The 17,004-nt window shown below is 41.1% G+C and overlaps 1 protein-coding gene across 8 annotated transcripts in view; it reads left to right on the plus strand.

Moving 5' to 3' along the window:
• Positions 1-4,926: 4,926 nt before the first annotated feature.
• fhod1 (formin homology 2 domain containing 1) overlaps positions 4,927-17,004 on the plus strand; it is a 49,181-nt gene continuing 37,103 nt past the window's right edge. For 7 of the 8 annotated variants that reach the window (XM_040011472.1, XM_040011474.1, XM_040011475.1 and 4 more), the window contains exons 1-2: positions 4,992-5,162; positions 14,903-15,009. In XM_040011472.1, coding sequence (XP_039867406.1) covers positions 4,992-5,162; positions 14,903-15,009 — 278 coding nt within the window. Of the gene's footprint in view, positions 5,163-14,902; positions 15,010-17,004 lie in introns of all 8 variants that reach the window. The other variant, XM_040011471.1, reaches the window with a different exon arrangement.

The raw sequence follows: 17,004 nt of genomic DNA on the forward strand, positions 1-17,004 counted from the left end.
ACTTCTGTGGTTAAAAAAAAAAAGAACCCATATGTATGCTAAGCACAAGTCTGTCACAGAGAACACCATTAACCAAAGGTCTGAAAAACATTTAAATTCCATCCTAAATTCATACACGCCTCTTGCAGCAAACAAAGATAATCGTTCACAACTGGAATTGTTTAATGAGTAACCCAATACAAAAATCACATTAACACAGTGGCCAGTAAAAATGTTATTTGGATCCAGATGATAACTTTTTGGAGCCAATTGCAGAATCAGGTCATGTAAACAAACTGTGCACAGCCTGAATGCAACTTAAGTCCCTTCTGCAGATTAAAGCTGAACAATTATTAAAATAATTAAAAGAAAGAAGATAAGCTGACATGTTAGTGGGATATGTTCAACTGTCATCAAATGTGTAAAGTAGATCTAAAGGGTAATCTTTTTCCTTACAGACTTTGTGGCTGCAGACTCTCAGAGACTCACTGTGAAGTTGTGGCCTCAGCTCTGAAGTCCAACCCATCCCATCTCACACAGCTGGACCTGAGTTACAATGAACTGCAAGATTCCGGAGTGAAGCATCTGTCTGCTGCATTGGAGAATCCAAACTGTAGACTGGAGCACCTGAGGTCAAGTCACAGACTTTAGTTTGATAAGATTTGGGCCAATGGCCAAGTTTTGTGTGTTATGGCAGTCTAATCTGGTCTTCCTGTTCTTAAATATAACCAGTGGTTTGCACCCTGTTGTAAATTTTATTTGTACATTGTACATAGAAGGCATCTCTTGAGTGTAGACTTTGACAAAGACACGCTTTGAGGATGTTCTTGACTTGAGTAAATGTTGTGAGTCATATCTTCTTCACCAGGGAAAGAATTCTATCAGTATCCACTCTTCTGTGGTTTTCCAGGAATTTTTGCTATTGCTGAGCTGAAAATTGCATCATGTCATTTTTAATAATATATCAGATTGTTAATGTGGCCACACCTAAAGGTTCTACTATTTTTCTGATAGGTTTATTTGGATTTTTTTAGCCTGACAAATGCCTACATATATCATATGTAATATATACAGCTTTTATGTGTGAGCTGATACTAATTTTGCTATGAGACTTGACTGAGGACAGCAGCATGTTTGTTGATCTGTGTTGACATGAGTTATTGTTCAGGAGTTTGAACCACAATTGCAAAAGGACAAGGTCACTCTACTCATTTATGGAAAGCTTACTGGTTATTTATAGTAATACTGAACTGCACAATTAAAAATGTAAATGTCTGTACAATAACTGGATTCTTGATTCTTGTTATTCTTTCTTTAGATTGAAGGGCTGCAGGTTGTCAGAGTTCAGTTGTGCATCTCTTGGCTCAGCTCTGAAGTTCAACCCATCACATCTGAAACATCTGGATCTGAGTGACAACATGCTGCAGGACTCAGGAGTGCAGCAGCTGTGTGGTTTTCTAGAAAGCCCGGAGTGTAGACTGGAGACTCTGAGGTAAAATTCAAAATCTTGGTCTGCCTGCAGAATTTGTTCAAAGTTTTGTCTAAAAACTAATTTTCATTTTATTTGCATTGAAGTCCAAATGACTGTCTGCTCCTCAAAGAGGAGCTTATAAAGAAGGTTTATAACATTCATTAGCACACACTATACAAATTAAATTAATTACTGTGCCTAACATGGGTTGTACTCAGTGGTTGAGAGGAGCGGTAGAAACACTTAGCAGGACAGTCAGAAAACCTCACGACCACACTGGTACTGGGAATTCCACAGTGCTTGTCCTTTAATGCACACTCTCTTCATCAACCTTACAAGGCCCAGTCTAACGGCTACTGTTTATCATACATGAAGCACAGTGTTCCTACAACCCGTAACGTTGCAAATTGTTAGAGAGGTAAAACATATAAAGTCCGTGTCTGTCCACACTCTCACGTGCTAGCACGTTGCTCTCATACTCCACAGAGGGCAGTGGCGCATACTTCTGACCTTAAATTGTCTTGAAGAGACACCACACCATTGTGACTGTTACAAGCTTATCTCTGCGGTTGAGAAATTTATTGTTAGTGTTCTCTGAGGGGTATTCGCTTTACTAGCCCAATGTTATACACTTGTTATCTTCTCTACAAGTTAAACACATTATTACGTTATTAAATAATAAGTTTTGTTCGGTAACAACAATTTCATCTTCTGCTGAATACATTTGCAGGTTGGCTTATTCACCCTTTCAGAATAATCCCTTATCTCCTTTTTCATTTCTGCCTTGGTGCCATAATCCTGATATTTTTTTAATGAAAAACTCCTTTAAGATGTTCATTGCAGCCAGTATAGTGTCTGTTTTCACGACCTTTCATACTACTGCTTTACACACTGAGCTTTGTCACCTCGACTGTTTTATTGTTTTCCTTTTTTCCATACTCTTGCAAGGTTGGCATCCCAGTATACTATTATTGTGATACTTCAAATAATACTCAGAAGCTCCAGTAGAGCAATGCAAAAAATGTCTTACACAGTGGATGCCCTAATTTTAAGTCATAATTGATTCAGTTCAATTCAGTTCCATTTTGTTTGTTTATATAGAGGCAAATCACAACAACAGTTGCCTTGCAGAATTTCATATTGTAAGGTAAAGACGCTACAATAATACAAAGAAAACAGAGAAAACCCCAACAATCATATGACCTCCTTTGTGCAAGCTCTTTGGCAAGACTGGGAAGGAAGAACTCCCTTTTAACAGGAAGAAACCAGGCTCAGGGAGGGGCGGCCATCTGCCACAACCAGTTGGGGACCTATGGGCCTATGTTGTTTATTTTCTTTGAATGGAACTGATCCAGAGCCAGCTTTTGTTTGTTTGTTCATACACTTCCTTCCAAATTTAGTTTGGAAAATGTACTTGGCATAATAAAAGTTCAGTGGCCATTTGATGAAGAGTTTGATTTGGGTTACTACAGAAAAAAAAAGCTTATTGGTTAGGAAAATAAAAGAAAAATTATTTCTTTTATTTTCATTATAATACTGTATATGATCAGGTGATGAAAATTTCTGTTCATAAACAGCAAATAAATTAATAATAAACATGTATTTATTGTTCTTCTTCTCTTCAACTACATACTCACTGTATAAGACAAAGTGATGGGTTACAGGCACTGTTAGCATCACTGTCTGACATTTAGTCACAATTGTCTCAAAGTCCCACTGCTCTAAAAACTGCTTAACATAGATGTAATGTTGCCATTTGTTTTAAGACCAGCTACTGCACATAATTTAAATAACTTGTAAGTATGTGAGTGACATAAAAATAATTCCTGAAAGCTTCATAGATGTTGATAAAGTTTAATCCAGATTGATTGATGCCTCTAGCAGGAGTTAGGGAACAGACATACATATTTATGCTACAATGATTATGGTAAGATTATACCTGGGATGTCAGATTGACTATGACAGTGTACATATGTAGGTTGTGTGTAGCTTTACATCATTTCCTTAGGGATTAATAAAGTATTCTGATTTTTTTTTTTTTTTGCATTAACTTCAGCCACATGAAATGTAAAAAGAAATATTCTGAAAGGATATTTCTTTTATTTTTATTTTTTCTTTCATTTTTTTTTTTTTGCTGAAGTATTTGATATACATTTGAACATTTATACATCTGTATCCCTAGGGGTTAAGAAAGTGAGTCCAAGTTCTTTGTGGGGATTTAAGCAGTTTTTATGACAGAGAAAAAGTGCAGGTGTTTGCAGGTGTATATTTTTTTTTAATTTCCTAATGACACTTTTCGGCATCACTCTTTAAGCTGGCTAGAAAAACAACAAGCATTAATGTGTCACTGAAAATCTTTGTACTACAGTCAGTCATCCACCAGAGGACGCTGCTGATCAACAAACGGCTCTGCTGACGGGCCTCGTGAGGATGGAGCGGTTAGTAAATAAAAGTTCACCGCAAAATCTGGATTAGCAGCCTAACACACTGCACCCCGAGGCTCCAGGAGCTGCATGCTCATCCATCAGCTCTGCCCGTGACAGTTTGATTGGTTACATATGTTTTCTTATATGCAACCAACATAAACTACAATACCACATGTGCTCAGCTTCTGTCACATAACCTGCCTTCACAAAGAATCAATAAACATTTTTTAATGTGCAGATAACTTTTAAAAACTTGCTGAAAAGCTTGACTAACATGAATGAAGTTTAAAAGCAGTTCACCGTATGTTCTGCGACATACAGAAGCCAATACTCGGCTCATACTCAGCATAGAGGACATGTGATCAATCTGACAGAACCTCTGTGCTTGTCTAAATACCGACCGATCATAAAGACGTTCAGTCCTCGCCATCACTTTCATGACAGACTGAGCCAATCGCACAGAGAGCGTGCCACCAAGCAGTGACATCCTAAACCTTATGATGGTCTCTGGCACAGCCTGGTGGACTATTTTCTGGTTGACACCAAAAACCACCAGTCTGCATAAAAAATGCAGCATTTGCTGCAAACAAGAACACAAGTTATCAGTGACTAGTCCAACTAACGGTCGGTGAATACTGAGATTAGGATTTTCCTGAAGTGGGTCTTGTATTGCTATCTGATTATCTTGAAGTATACTTTGTCAGACCTTTGTGTATAATTTTAATTAGAATAAAAGTACCATTCAAATGCCTCAATCTAAGTTAAAAAAAAAAACTTGGTCTTTTAGTGTGATCTCATACGGGTAACTTTGGGTGGTCTGAGCAGATTGGAGGGTGAGTTCACTGATATGCACTAAGAAATATGATCTATAACCTAATCCAGATCTGATGAAAATAAGAAATAAATAAGAAATAATCTCATCATCAGTAAAGTGTTCTTTTGAATCATGTCTTTTTCTTTTACACTTTAGTTTTACTTTGAAGGCGCCGGAAGTGAGTGTGGCGGCTTTATATCTGGAGCTGAAACTTTCTCCTCTCATTTAAAGTTGCTTCCAGCGGAGGACGGACCTTCGCCGACAGCTCGCACTTTTACAGCCGCAGTCGGGTCACGGGCGCATGGCCATGGCCTCCATCGTCTGCCGGGTCCAGTACTTGGAGGACTCGGATCCGTTTATCTGCACAAACTTCCCCGAACCTCGGAGACCTCCGACGGTGAACTTGGAAGAGAACCTGCAGCTCAGCGAGCAGATCGCCGGGATCCACAAGCTGCTGGAGCCGCCGCTGAAGGTGGGTCACTGACGGGACTACCTGGTTAACGCCAGTCCTGCCGGGGAGCTTAAACCTTTACGGGGAAACCTGCGAAACCGGACCGGACAGAGAGGCTGGGGTGGGAATAAGTTTTAAATGCCTCGAATTATCCGAGGCAGGCGAAAGTTTTCAGGTGTCAAAGAGGCGTTTATGATGTTTGCTGCAGTCCAAACACACACCGGACTTTAAAACCATACAGCCTGGTGCGTCCGAGTTGGAGCCGAAACGCGAGTCGTTCAACAGGATAGCAGCTGTTATTCCCTTTACACATTTAATACTGAAATCAATACAAGTGTAAGAGAAACAGGACTTTATCGACCTGCTCCTCATTAAAGTAGAAAACGTTTTAATTAGACTTGTATCCGTTTCTCTTTTTTCAGTCTGATTTTCCACGTGAGAGCTTTTTCCTTAGTCCCAAGCCCCCTTTCTCTGTCAGGGATTCAGAATCGATCAGAACATAATCAATAAGGCTTAACGTCACTGCAGGGTTATTTTCACAGCAGAGGCATTCAGCAGCACCCTGAGACAAAATAAAGCCGTCTGTTTAATCGAGATGGAAAAGGGGCAGAAGGCAATATAAAAATACATAATGTGCCTTCAGAAAGGTGAAAGGTTAGGAACTGAATAAGTGCAGGTGCAGTGAAGGTAAGCTAAGTGGAAAAGGTTAAATTAACAAACTGTAACTCCAGGTTTATTTCGGGGACAGAAGGTAGACCTGAATGACCCCACCGGGAAGTCTCAAAGGAAAAAACCAAAACACTCAGCACCCTGTGCGTTCAGACTGAAATGTTAACAACATTTTGTACACTTGGTTATCTTCCCTAAAGGGTGAACCCTGCTGACTCTGTGTTCATCACGGGTTTAAGACCAAATCGTTTGTCTTTCATCAAAAAGACCGTTTTATGTCATCTTCATTTAATGCCTGAAAGCTGTGGGGGGACTTGTGTCCTATTATTTCCCTCTCAAACTGAATGATCAGGCCGTGTCATGTTGTAAAGACCTCATAGAATAATATTATTCAGCCTGCAGGCTGACTTGTGGTTCCTGCTTTTCTGAAAGTAGAATGGGAGGCAGACCTTAAGGGTCTCTTCCTGTTTAAAGGAAGTTCTTCCTCCCCACTGTCACAAAGTGCTGCTCATACTGGATCTTCTGAACATTTGTATCACTGGGAAGTGTCTGCAGGTGATTGTTGTGAACAGGGACTGTATAAATAAAACTGGATTGATTCAAAATGAAGAAGTAGTCTTCCTGCCCTTTGAAGCTATGTATGTGCAGTTTTGCCTCATGAAATTATTGTGAAAAGTCGTGTTGCTCCGCTTCACAATGGTCCATTCTGTCAGGGAGCTGAAAATGTGGCTGAAAATGGTGAATTTAATGCGTCGTTGTTTGGAAAAGCGGAATAAGCTTCGTGGTCCTGTTTCCTGTTGCTTGGGTGACTAATGATGCTGCTTTGTGCTAAGGAGTCTGTTTTTCCAAACAGGAAGTGACGGCAGCGTCATGTCACTCAGGCTCACTCAGCATTATGTCAGCATGCTGTTACACTGCAGTTAGTCATGTTACATGTAAGCACACATTCCACAGTTCTGATAATCTGAAGTGCACGGCACAATAAAGTGATTGCGTAACATTGCTGAGAAAAGCGGCGTCTGGTTTAAGCGTCAGAATGAAATGAGGTTAATTTTAATGGGCGACTGTCAGAAACATCTAAATGACTTTTGGCTACAGGGTTTATGATGGGCTGTAATACAAGAAGCTTTTAATTGCAGCCTGTTAAATGAAGATTAGCAGCAGTGTTATAATTCAGTGAGCCCCGATGGTGCCAGTGTTGTGGGACTGTCTGACATGAAGCTGTGGAAACTTACAGGCAACTTCAGAGCAGCGATTTCTCTGAGGCTGGATGGTTTTCATGACAACCGCTGTACACGAACCTAATTTCCACAAGATTTCTTTGATTTCACTCGTACTAAAGCTCCTTGAGAACGTCATTATTTACCGGACTTATCAAGAAAAGCAAGGGCTGTTTTTAAAGCTGCCTTTTGTAATGACACTCTGCGCGTTTTAATCAGTCCACTGTCAGGAGGGGTTTATTACAAGTCAAATATTTATTTATTTATTTATTTATTTATTTTAGCTCAGCCTTTTTTTCCAGACCCTCATGTCTTCTTAGTTACGTGTTTGGTTAAAAGAGATACACTCGTTTTACGACCTTGTGGTGAAAAGTGGTATTACACTAAAGTGCAGCCTTGTACATAAAGAAGCATCTTTTACCTTCACATTCTGTCTTTATTTAATTTTTAAAGGTTTTTATCACAGGTATTTATAATAAGTATTTTATTCGCGGCAGAACCCTGAGCCCGGTTCTGCTGAAGGTTTCTTCCTGTTTAAAAGGGAGTTTTTCCTTCCCACAGTCGCCAAATGCGTGCTCATAATGGGTCGCCTGGTTGTTATGGTTTTCTCTCTATTGTTTTAGGGTCTTTACCTTTAAAAATAAAGCACCTTGAGGTGTTGTTTGATGCTATATAAAGTTCCACTGCATTTAATTGGAATTGAATTAAAGTTGCATTATTTTCACACACCAAGAGCTGCTCACAACTGTCTGTACCCGTGCATTTCTTCTTCACTGTTACAGCCTAATGAAGCTTGGACTGTGTGGTCATTTCCATCTGTCTTTTGTAACTCCATGTTGTAGTTTTAGTATTTTTTTTTTTTTTTTTTAATGGTCTTTGAAAAAATAGTTGAAGAAACTCCAAATAACTGAACCAGTCAGAAATGTTCAGAGCTGCAAGCCCTGGCAGGAAGCTGCACGTACTTATGAAAGAAAGTTGGATCAGGAATTATTTGGAGGTAAAACTTGGAGCTTAATTTAGACCTTGTTTCATCTGGTGTTAACACAAAAGAATGGAAGTTGCCATAAAACCCAGTGTACTCACAACCTTTAGTCCCAGGAGCCTTGTTCACCTTCGGCCTTTAGTTCTCTGCGTTTGCGCTTCAGATGAGTCACACATGTCATTATTGTGCACGACTCTACTACACCTTATTTTCAGTCCATGTTTGGCATGCTGCTGTAAGGCCACAGCATAGTAAACAAACGCATTAGCTACAACTACATATTTTTTTTATTTTTAATAATAGTGGTGAGCACCAATCAGGAGCGTTTCGAGCTGCAACGCTGACCCAAAAAGTTCCAGAACCTTAAGATAATAATTCCTTCAGACATTTATTTTGTAAAGCGGTTTCTTTGCCAGTGAAGAACAGTCCCGGCAGTGGAAACACACTGAGCTCTTCCAAAGCCTCCTAGTCCCTGCAGTGCAAACACAGCTTTAACAGTGAAACCGAAGCATGACGATGACATATCTGAAGATGTGTTTTAATGGTTAGTCCATCCAGTCAGCGTCACAAGAGCAATTTACCGATGATGAATCTCATGGTTCCCTCATCTGTCTTAACCCGACTGCCATAAATGCACAAGTAGTTTTCCAGGACAAATTTCCAGCTCTCAAGCGATCAAAAGCTCTCACAAGCTTCAGCCTCGAGCTACCGTGGTCATAGCTGCAGACAAGGAAACGGGACCCGTAACTTCTAGGAGCTGATGGAGGCTTTAGAGCCACACTTGTTCAAACTGAGAAACTCCTCATGTTTCCGTTAATGCTCGAAAGAATGTAGAAGAAATGTAACTGTGCCGCTTTAGACAGTAATCAGACTACAGTAACTACGAGCATTCAATAGTGATTTGGGTTTGGAAGGTGAGAAGTTACAGCGCTGCGCACAGAAACAATAGAAATATCCGTGTGAGCTGCCAGGTACAGACTTTCAGATATGTATTATTGCTAATAGTTGAAAAGTTACAGCGGTATGATTTAAAGTTTTGCCTTCATCCATCTTATTGACGTCACATTTTGCTCTTTTTCCCTCTGCAGTTATTAAAAGAAGGATGAAGCAATCATTGCTCAGCAGTCTTTGTTTGAACATGTTCTGCATTGTTTCTGTGAAACACTAGTGCTGATTTCTCACTTTCTAAAAAAGGAAGTTCTGTTTCAAAGATTCATAGCTATCATGTGAGCCCGACACCAGCCTGCCGCGAGGCGGCCGGAGCCCGGCTGGAATTTCGAGCATCAGATAAGCACCAGAGAACGCTGGTCCCTATAGATTACATTCCTCCACTGACCCCCTAATTGTTCCCATCTTGCCCCAGGGCTCGACCTGAGGCAGCTCCCCGCCTCCTTGATAGATGCAGTGAGATAATGAGAATGGTACACAGCCATTACATCTGCTGTGCTGCACGAAGCTGGTTCTATTTCATCGCCGTCCTCCTGCTTCACTGCCTGGTTTTTGGAGGAAAAGGGTGGGACCTGTAAACAGCAGATAAGCTCGGATGGATGCATGGACGGATGTAATACTAAGAGCAATGTGTTGATAAGAGCTGAGCAGGCTTTTCCTTCCTAAAATTTGTAGGCAGCAGTTGCACAAACAGTCTGTCGATGAGTTTTGTTTCATACGCTCAGTGTCGGCTTTAAAGAGGATCAAAGTAAATTAGCAGCAGTGTTTATTTAAATCTAGTGTAAAGCTGTTTGCACATGATCTCCGGACAGTGTCGCGGGAAACCGTCTGAGTTTGTCCCGTCTTGCATTCGGCACACACGGCACAAGATTCTCCACATATGTTTTGTCATTACTAAATACTTCATTTAGTTTAGGCATTGCGTGACGTCTCGCCTTCTCCTCTTTCGCAACCAAACCAGTTCAGACAGACGACTGCTCTAATACAATTCATAAAGTCATCCGGGCACCACTTTCACTTTTCTGTCATGGCACGTTCCTGTCAATTAGAACTTCTTTGCAGAAAGACGAGGTGTTTATTGACCTGGCATGAGAGCGTGTCCTGGTAAAGGTTTCACTCCATTTGTTGTACCTGCACGATGAATGTGAACAAAACAGCTGAGGGCCTCTTCTAATTTCCCCTGTCAGCTGTTGCCACAAATGAACAGAGAGAGGATAACGTATCAGGCGTCCAATCAGCTCAACGTCTTCCCAAAGCCTTCGTTACTCCCCATGTTTACTGGACTCTTATCTAGAATCAAGTCAAATGTGATTGGCTGGTGGGAGCTGGATGGATGCGCTGATAGGGCGATGCGCTGTACAGACTCGTCCGAGCTGATGTTGGACGAGGCGCATTTGCAATCACTGCATTGTGTTTTCAGGCAGTTGTGTGTTATTTGTGTTACAACTCTGCAGCACTCTTTGTATGTGATTCTTTCCAGGTTAACGTCACTTGCCCCAAATCTGAAGCAATTCCAAACAATGGATGATGATGCTCTTCACTTCCTGCTGTGTCAGACATTTGATGTTTGTTTTGACAGGATGTTGTAAATCTGTCTTTTATCATTTGTTACTCATACAGACTGGAACAGGGAACAGCTGTCATCGGCACATGCAGCCATGTCATCAGACACAGTTTTAGGCTTCATTTGCCTTTGCTTTGCATTATATTGGCAGAGCACGCTTTTTAGTATTTAGTTTAATTGCGGGAAGCCAAAATCATGATTGAGATTTAGATTTGACTAATTGTGCAGCCCAAGAACACACACTCGTGCTCGGAGTGAATCCTTTGCACGGTTACCGTCTCTGTCCTCAGAGTTTGTAGCAGGGCATCTAATCCAGCTGATTCAAATTAGAAAAGGTGGAGTGTTCTTCAACCTTTCCTGTTTGGTTTTGCAAAATAATAAATACAGTGATGACACAGTTCTGCATAACTGAAGCATCTACATTTTGACCCAGTGGGTCAATAGGATGCTAATCAATGAGGACCAAGAGAGGGGGAAGTTGGAGGAGGAAGGCCCTGTTGTTCCACAACGTGCGTATGTGTTTAAGCCATTCCTGTCCACTCTAAGATGTTAGGTTAAAACAAGCATTTTTAACCATTTTGTCCCCACTTCATGGAGATCACCGTAAAATACTAACACTCACAGCCGAACTCCTTTATTTGGGCAGAATCCTGGTGAGATGGAGAGTCGGTGTGTGCTTCCTGTGTCTGTACTCCAGCTTCCTCCTACGGTCCAAACACTTGTTAGCTTAACTGGAGATTCTAGATTATCATGGATGTGAGGTAGATGTGCTCTATGGTTCAAATGTGACTTGGCGTTAAAGCGCCTTGAGTGGTCGATAAGACTAGAAAAGCTCTCAGTCTGAAGGTTCTTAGTATCCAGGTCTTGGTAATCTAAGGAGCTTGGAAAGAAAAGCGACTGGACTGAAGTTTCTTGAAGACATTTCACCTCTCATGCGAGAAGCAGCTTCTTCAGTTTGCACATAAAGGTCAAAGGTCACTCTTTTGAGGATACCAATGTTTACATTTAAGACAGAGAAGACAGATGGTTTGAAAGAGGAGTGAAAGAAGCGTCTATGTCCACTGTGAACAACCATCTTTGAACAGAGGGCGGGGCTTATGACACCCACTGTGCCATCTATAATCCAGTTTTGAGATCCTTCCCAGACGCCTTAACGCCCACTCGCATCCTGGGCCATTTGATCTCAATAGATCACATGACAGGGTGGGGCGCGGTCTCACTATGGGTTAGCCTGAAACCTTGGCTGATAATGACCTACACCCATTTCCACACCTGACTCAGATGATCAACAAGTCGGTCAACAACCCTGTTAGGGACACTCCCAGTAGGCCTTAATAATCTGGGATTTGCAACCAATTGGTTTTAGAACTAAAGAAGCTTCTTGGATGAAACGTCTTCAAGAAACTTAAAGCAGTCCAGATGCTTTTTTTTTTTCCCCGCTTTTTTTTCCCAGCTCCATGAACAACCACGTGACCTGCAGTTACACCATCAGTTTAAAATGTGGAGGTGAGCCTCCTCCGCCTCCTCCGTGCAGCTCCAGGCTGACGGGAAGGATCTGTGTTGTTGGAGAAGAAGAATGTGGACCTGCAGGTCTAGAGTCTGACACTCAAAAGCAGACCTGATGTGTTTGATAACTGATTACTGTACCTGGCCATGGCTCTGCTACAAACATGCTGCCAGGCCGAGCAGGGCGGCTATAAATAGACATGAAGCTGATGTGGATCACAGACCCTGTTTACTGTTTGAGAGAGTAAAAAAACACATTCCTGTTGCATACTGCCCCAGAAAACACAGAGCGTGTGTGACCTGTTGGATCGGTTTTGTAAAGCAACTTTCTGTCACATGTAAATAAAATCAGTGAAAGTACAGAAACCACAGATACAAAAGGAGGGAGGGGTTAAACAGCCATTTCTAAAATAAACAGAATAATGTCTGACGCGAGCAGCATTCATGTTTTACAGCTGACGGTACGACTGCTGAATAACTGTACGATTATCCAACAGCACAAATGTCACACATCAGCTCCAGCTTTAGAAATGGCTGTAAAACGTTTACAGCAGCGACGGTTACTAATTAGCTTCTCTCAGCCTAAACCAACTTCGTTTGCATGAACCAGTCGGTTTTATTACAGATTACATGGATTTTTCTGAATGTGTTCCAGTTTCAATAATAAAAATCCAAGTTATTTGGATGGCGCGCCTTCTTCACTCAGAGGTTAGTCATGGAGTTCCCCAGGGTTCTGTGCCGGGACCAATTATTTTCACTGCCAAAGGGAAGAATGTATAACATGAAAGCACTGCGTGCATTTCCATTGTTCTGCAGGTAATGCCTAGTTATATTTAGCAATACAAACCAGATACACGAGTCAGTTAAATTGCAGACATGTTTTAAAGACAAAGGGCGAGATGACTCCTGTTTCCTGCTGCTAAACTCAGATTAAATTGAAGTTACTGTATTTAGTCAGTGTGTTTCTGAGGTTAATCTGATGGCATTACACTGGCCTCCGTTAACACTGCAAGGAACCTTTGAGTCACTTTAATCAGTGTCTCCTTCAACAAACACATTAAACAAATATGCATGACTGCTTACTATAAAAATTAGAAACCTCCCATGTCTCTAATGTTATCATTTACATTCTGGAAAACTACTCGTGAGTTATCAAACGGTAATATTAAAGACCTATTAGCGTCATATTATTCCTACATTTCCCTACATGGCTGTTCAGTTTCAGACTGTGGGCTTTCTTGTGGTTCTTAGTGATGAAAAGTAGAATAGGAAGCTAAACCAGGGGTGGGCAATCTCAGTCCACGAGGCCCGGTGTCCCTGCAGGTTTTAGATCTCACCTTGGGTCAACACACCTGAATCACATGATTAGTTCGTTACCAGGCCTCTGGAGAACTTCAGGACATGTTGAGGAGCTAATTTAGCAGTTTAAATCTGCTGTGTTGGTTCGAGGACACATCTAAAACCTGCAGGGACACCGGCCCTCGTGGACTGAGATTGCCCACCCCTGCCCTAAACTCTCCTTTACTTACGCTCCTCTAGGCGCGTAAGTAAAGGAGTTGTGTTGAATAATGTCTTGAAGCGTACTCAATCATCCAGGGAAATAAATCCCAAAAAGTTGATTCTGTTCATCCAGACGTAACTTTTTCAGTGGGAGAAACGTTTCGTCACTGAGCCAAGTGAGGGGCTGGTTTCAGTCATTGTGCGAATGTCCTGTTTATAAGGTTGGAAACCTGCAGTCAGCTGAGACTGAACAAAGCACTCGGATCAGTGATGAAACGTTTCTCCCACTGAACCACTACGTCTGTTGGATCGGTACCTTCCTATAATATAAAGTGTCCTGAGATGCCCATTGTTATGAATTATTTATATACAAGTACAATAGAGTTGTTATACGGTCCTGCTTTATAATGGTCGTGGTTCATTCTTGATAATTCACTTCTTTGTCTTTATTTTTCCAGTCAGCCAGAAGATTTACATGTCATGTAAATTCAGTAAAATCGGGCATTCTGCAGAAACGACGGTGGAGGAATCGCATTTGTTTGAGCTAAAGCATCGGCACAACAGTCGAGTGTTTTCTGCCGCTGTTGAATTTGACAGCATTGTGTCTCATTACATTACATTGATACACCGGGACTCCATTGTTTTTAACAAGAATATAATGAAGTATAAATGGCATTTCTCTCTGACGCAGGACAACGTGGATCGATATGATCCTGGAGTAAATCAACGTCAGGAGTTTTTCTTGTCCTGTGGCTTTAGAGTTGACACAAAATAGAAGTCGCAGCCAAGCATCGGATCTACAGCTGTCCTACACTGTGCTGTAAATAAATGCATGAATCACTCGTCCAGAAAAGCTGTTATTGATCAGCTAATTGAAGTTGGTGGCTTAAATTTTGGCGAGTTTTTGCATAAAGTGTGACTCCTGATATTGGAGGATTGTTGCATCTTGTTGTATTTGCCATAAATGTGACTGTTTTCAGTCTGTGATTTATTCGGACAGCAGGTGTCCTCACATTAGTTACCAAATCTCAAAATGTCTTCAGCTTTATGAGGCTGGATGATCCTTTAGAAATCTGGGTGCAGCTTTAGTGTGAGACTCATCCAGATTAGCAGATATCCGGGCAGATTACTTTCTCCCACATGAATATTGAGGCAAAGATCCAAAGACCTCATCGGTTAAACCGGTCGAGTCAGTTTTGTTTGTTTGCAGCAGCGGCTGCAGGATCGGTTTCTACTGACACCAGAGATCGGTGTCCCTCGCTCTGCCTCGGCTTTTCACACACAAACAAATCTGTTCACAGCTGAGCTCTGTCGTGATTCAGCATTGGTTAAACTTGATCTTCACACATGTCTCTGTCTGTGTGTCCATCAGCTGGAAGACTGCACCCTCCAGCTGTCTCCCAGTGGAAACTATCTGGACCTGGACTCTTCTCTGGCTGAGCAGCGAGATGAGCTGGAGAGCTTCTACGAAGATGTGGCGTAAGAAAAGCTTTAGTGTGTGTGTGTGTGTGTGTGTGTGTGTGTGTGTGTTTATTGGGAACATGACTGCAGCCAAACATGTCATGCAGAGACATGCCGTCCTTGTAACCCCACAAACAGAAAAAAGAAGCACTGCACCCACACAGACCAAAACGAACGCTGTCAACAGCATACTCAAATATTAAAATAAAATAAAAAATAATATGGGGAAAAATAGCCAAGTTAAAATGAAGACAAAGCACATTTTTATCCTTTTTATAAAACAATAGTAGTTTACCATTACTCATTATAATACACTTTATGTAATTTAAAGTACTATTGTTATTATTCATTTTAATTATGTTCATGTAGCACATGTGTAACATTGATTGTTTAGTAAAAGTTGTTTACACGTTGTCGCGAAATCGATCAATGCAGAGCAGTGTCACCAACCACGGAGGCCCCAGAAAAGTGCAATCAAACAGCCCGGAGAAAACACCAACATATGTCTTCTGACCAAAATACATGTGGTGGACACTTGTAAAGCAGTGGGGTACACGCCCCCCCCCCATGGCGTCAATGACAGATTAAAATAGGTTCCAGACATTAGTCACAGTTAATCGTACATCTTGTACGTCTTTAATAGCTATAAGCAGACATAGAACTTCTCTTTTCTGTAACACCTTCCATACAAGGTAATAAACTTCAAGCCCTCAGGGTCTCTGAGGCTAATTATTGACTCTGATCATCTGTTGCCAAGTAAAGTAAAATATAGTGAGACTCCAAATGAGTTAAGGCCTCAGGCCTGACACATTCCTAGATTATATACATGTACTGTAAGCATGCATTGCAGTTATCCTTCTATGTTCTAGTTTCCCTCAGCATGTATCACCTGGACAGTCACGCCAGTGAAGCTTAAAACCCTTAATGACCCGAACATCAACTCAAAGTAAGCGCAGATATGCAATGTGTATAAAATACTTCTGACCGTACTTGTAATAAAAGTTAACATAATGGAAGGATCCTCATATGAACATCTTCAATAAACTGTAATGCAGTATCAATACTGTGAGAAATATTATTAGATGAAACAATGCTGTAAAGAATGTTATCAATGCAGTTATAATGATGCAGATTATATGGCAGCAATAAAAGAATTTCTGTATCTCCACAACGTTTAGTGATAAATAAGTGAAAACAGTTTTTGCCGTCGGGCGCTTTAAACGCTTTGCTCGCTGCAGGCGGCGGCTTCATACTGACCGGCTGCCCGAGAACGTACGTGCCTCAGAGTATAACGATGATGCCCAATTGTGACATCAGCTAAGATGCACAGGAATAATTTGATCTTATGCTGTATATACTATACACTCTTGCAAACACTGTCTTTAAAGGTGTAAAACATTCTGGGGGGTTAAAAAAGGCAGGTGTGAAAGTGAGATCACAGGAAGTACCATTTTAAATTTAATTAAGATGATTGCTATTTTATTTTATATAAAAATATCTAATAATTTTAAAATATACATCTGAAGCTCAGAGGTCCAGAGTGATATTTAGAATCCCTGTGCACGTAAACGTTGTCTGAGTCAGAAACATGGGTTTAAATCACTCTGTATGGCATCATCGCTTTGACCTTCGGATCCATCTGTTGACCTTGAAGGTGATATTTTAAATTTTTACTTTTCACATGTTGCCAACAGACGGCACGCTTGTAAGTTGTCGTCAATTTTCAGCCAATAAATCATGAAGTTAACCACAAAGACCTCGGGGGATGGAGGCCATTTTTTTTAATCAATTGTTAACATGACCCCGCTCGTCACCGATCAAAACTTCGTGTCTACAGACAGGAGCACCAAAAACACAACTTCCTTGGTAGAGGTAATAGAAATATGAATAATCAAAATAATGGATAAAAGAAGTAGAATTAGTGGGATAAGTTTTCTTCCACTTATCCCATTCAGGGTTAGGAGGGGATTGAGCCTATCATAGCTGTCACAGGGCAGGAGGCCCGGGACACCC

This window comes from Simochromis diagramma, unplaced genomic scaffold (assembly GCF_900408965.1).
Source record: "Simochromis diagramma unplaced genomic scaffold, fSimDia1.1 OVJJ01000603.1, whole genome shotgun sequence".
Taxonomy (NCBI): Eukaryota; Metazoa; Chordata; class Actinopteri; order Cichliformes; family Cichlidae; genus Simochromis; species Simochromis diagramma.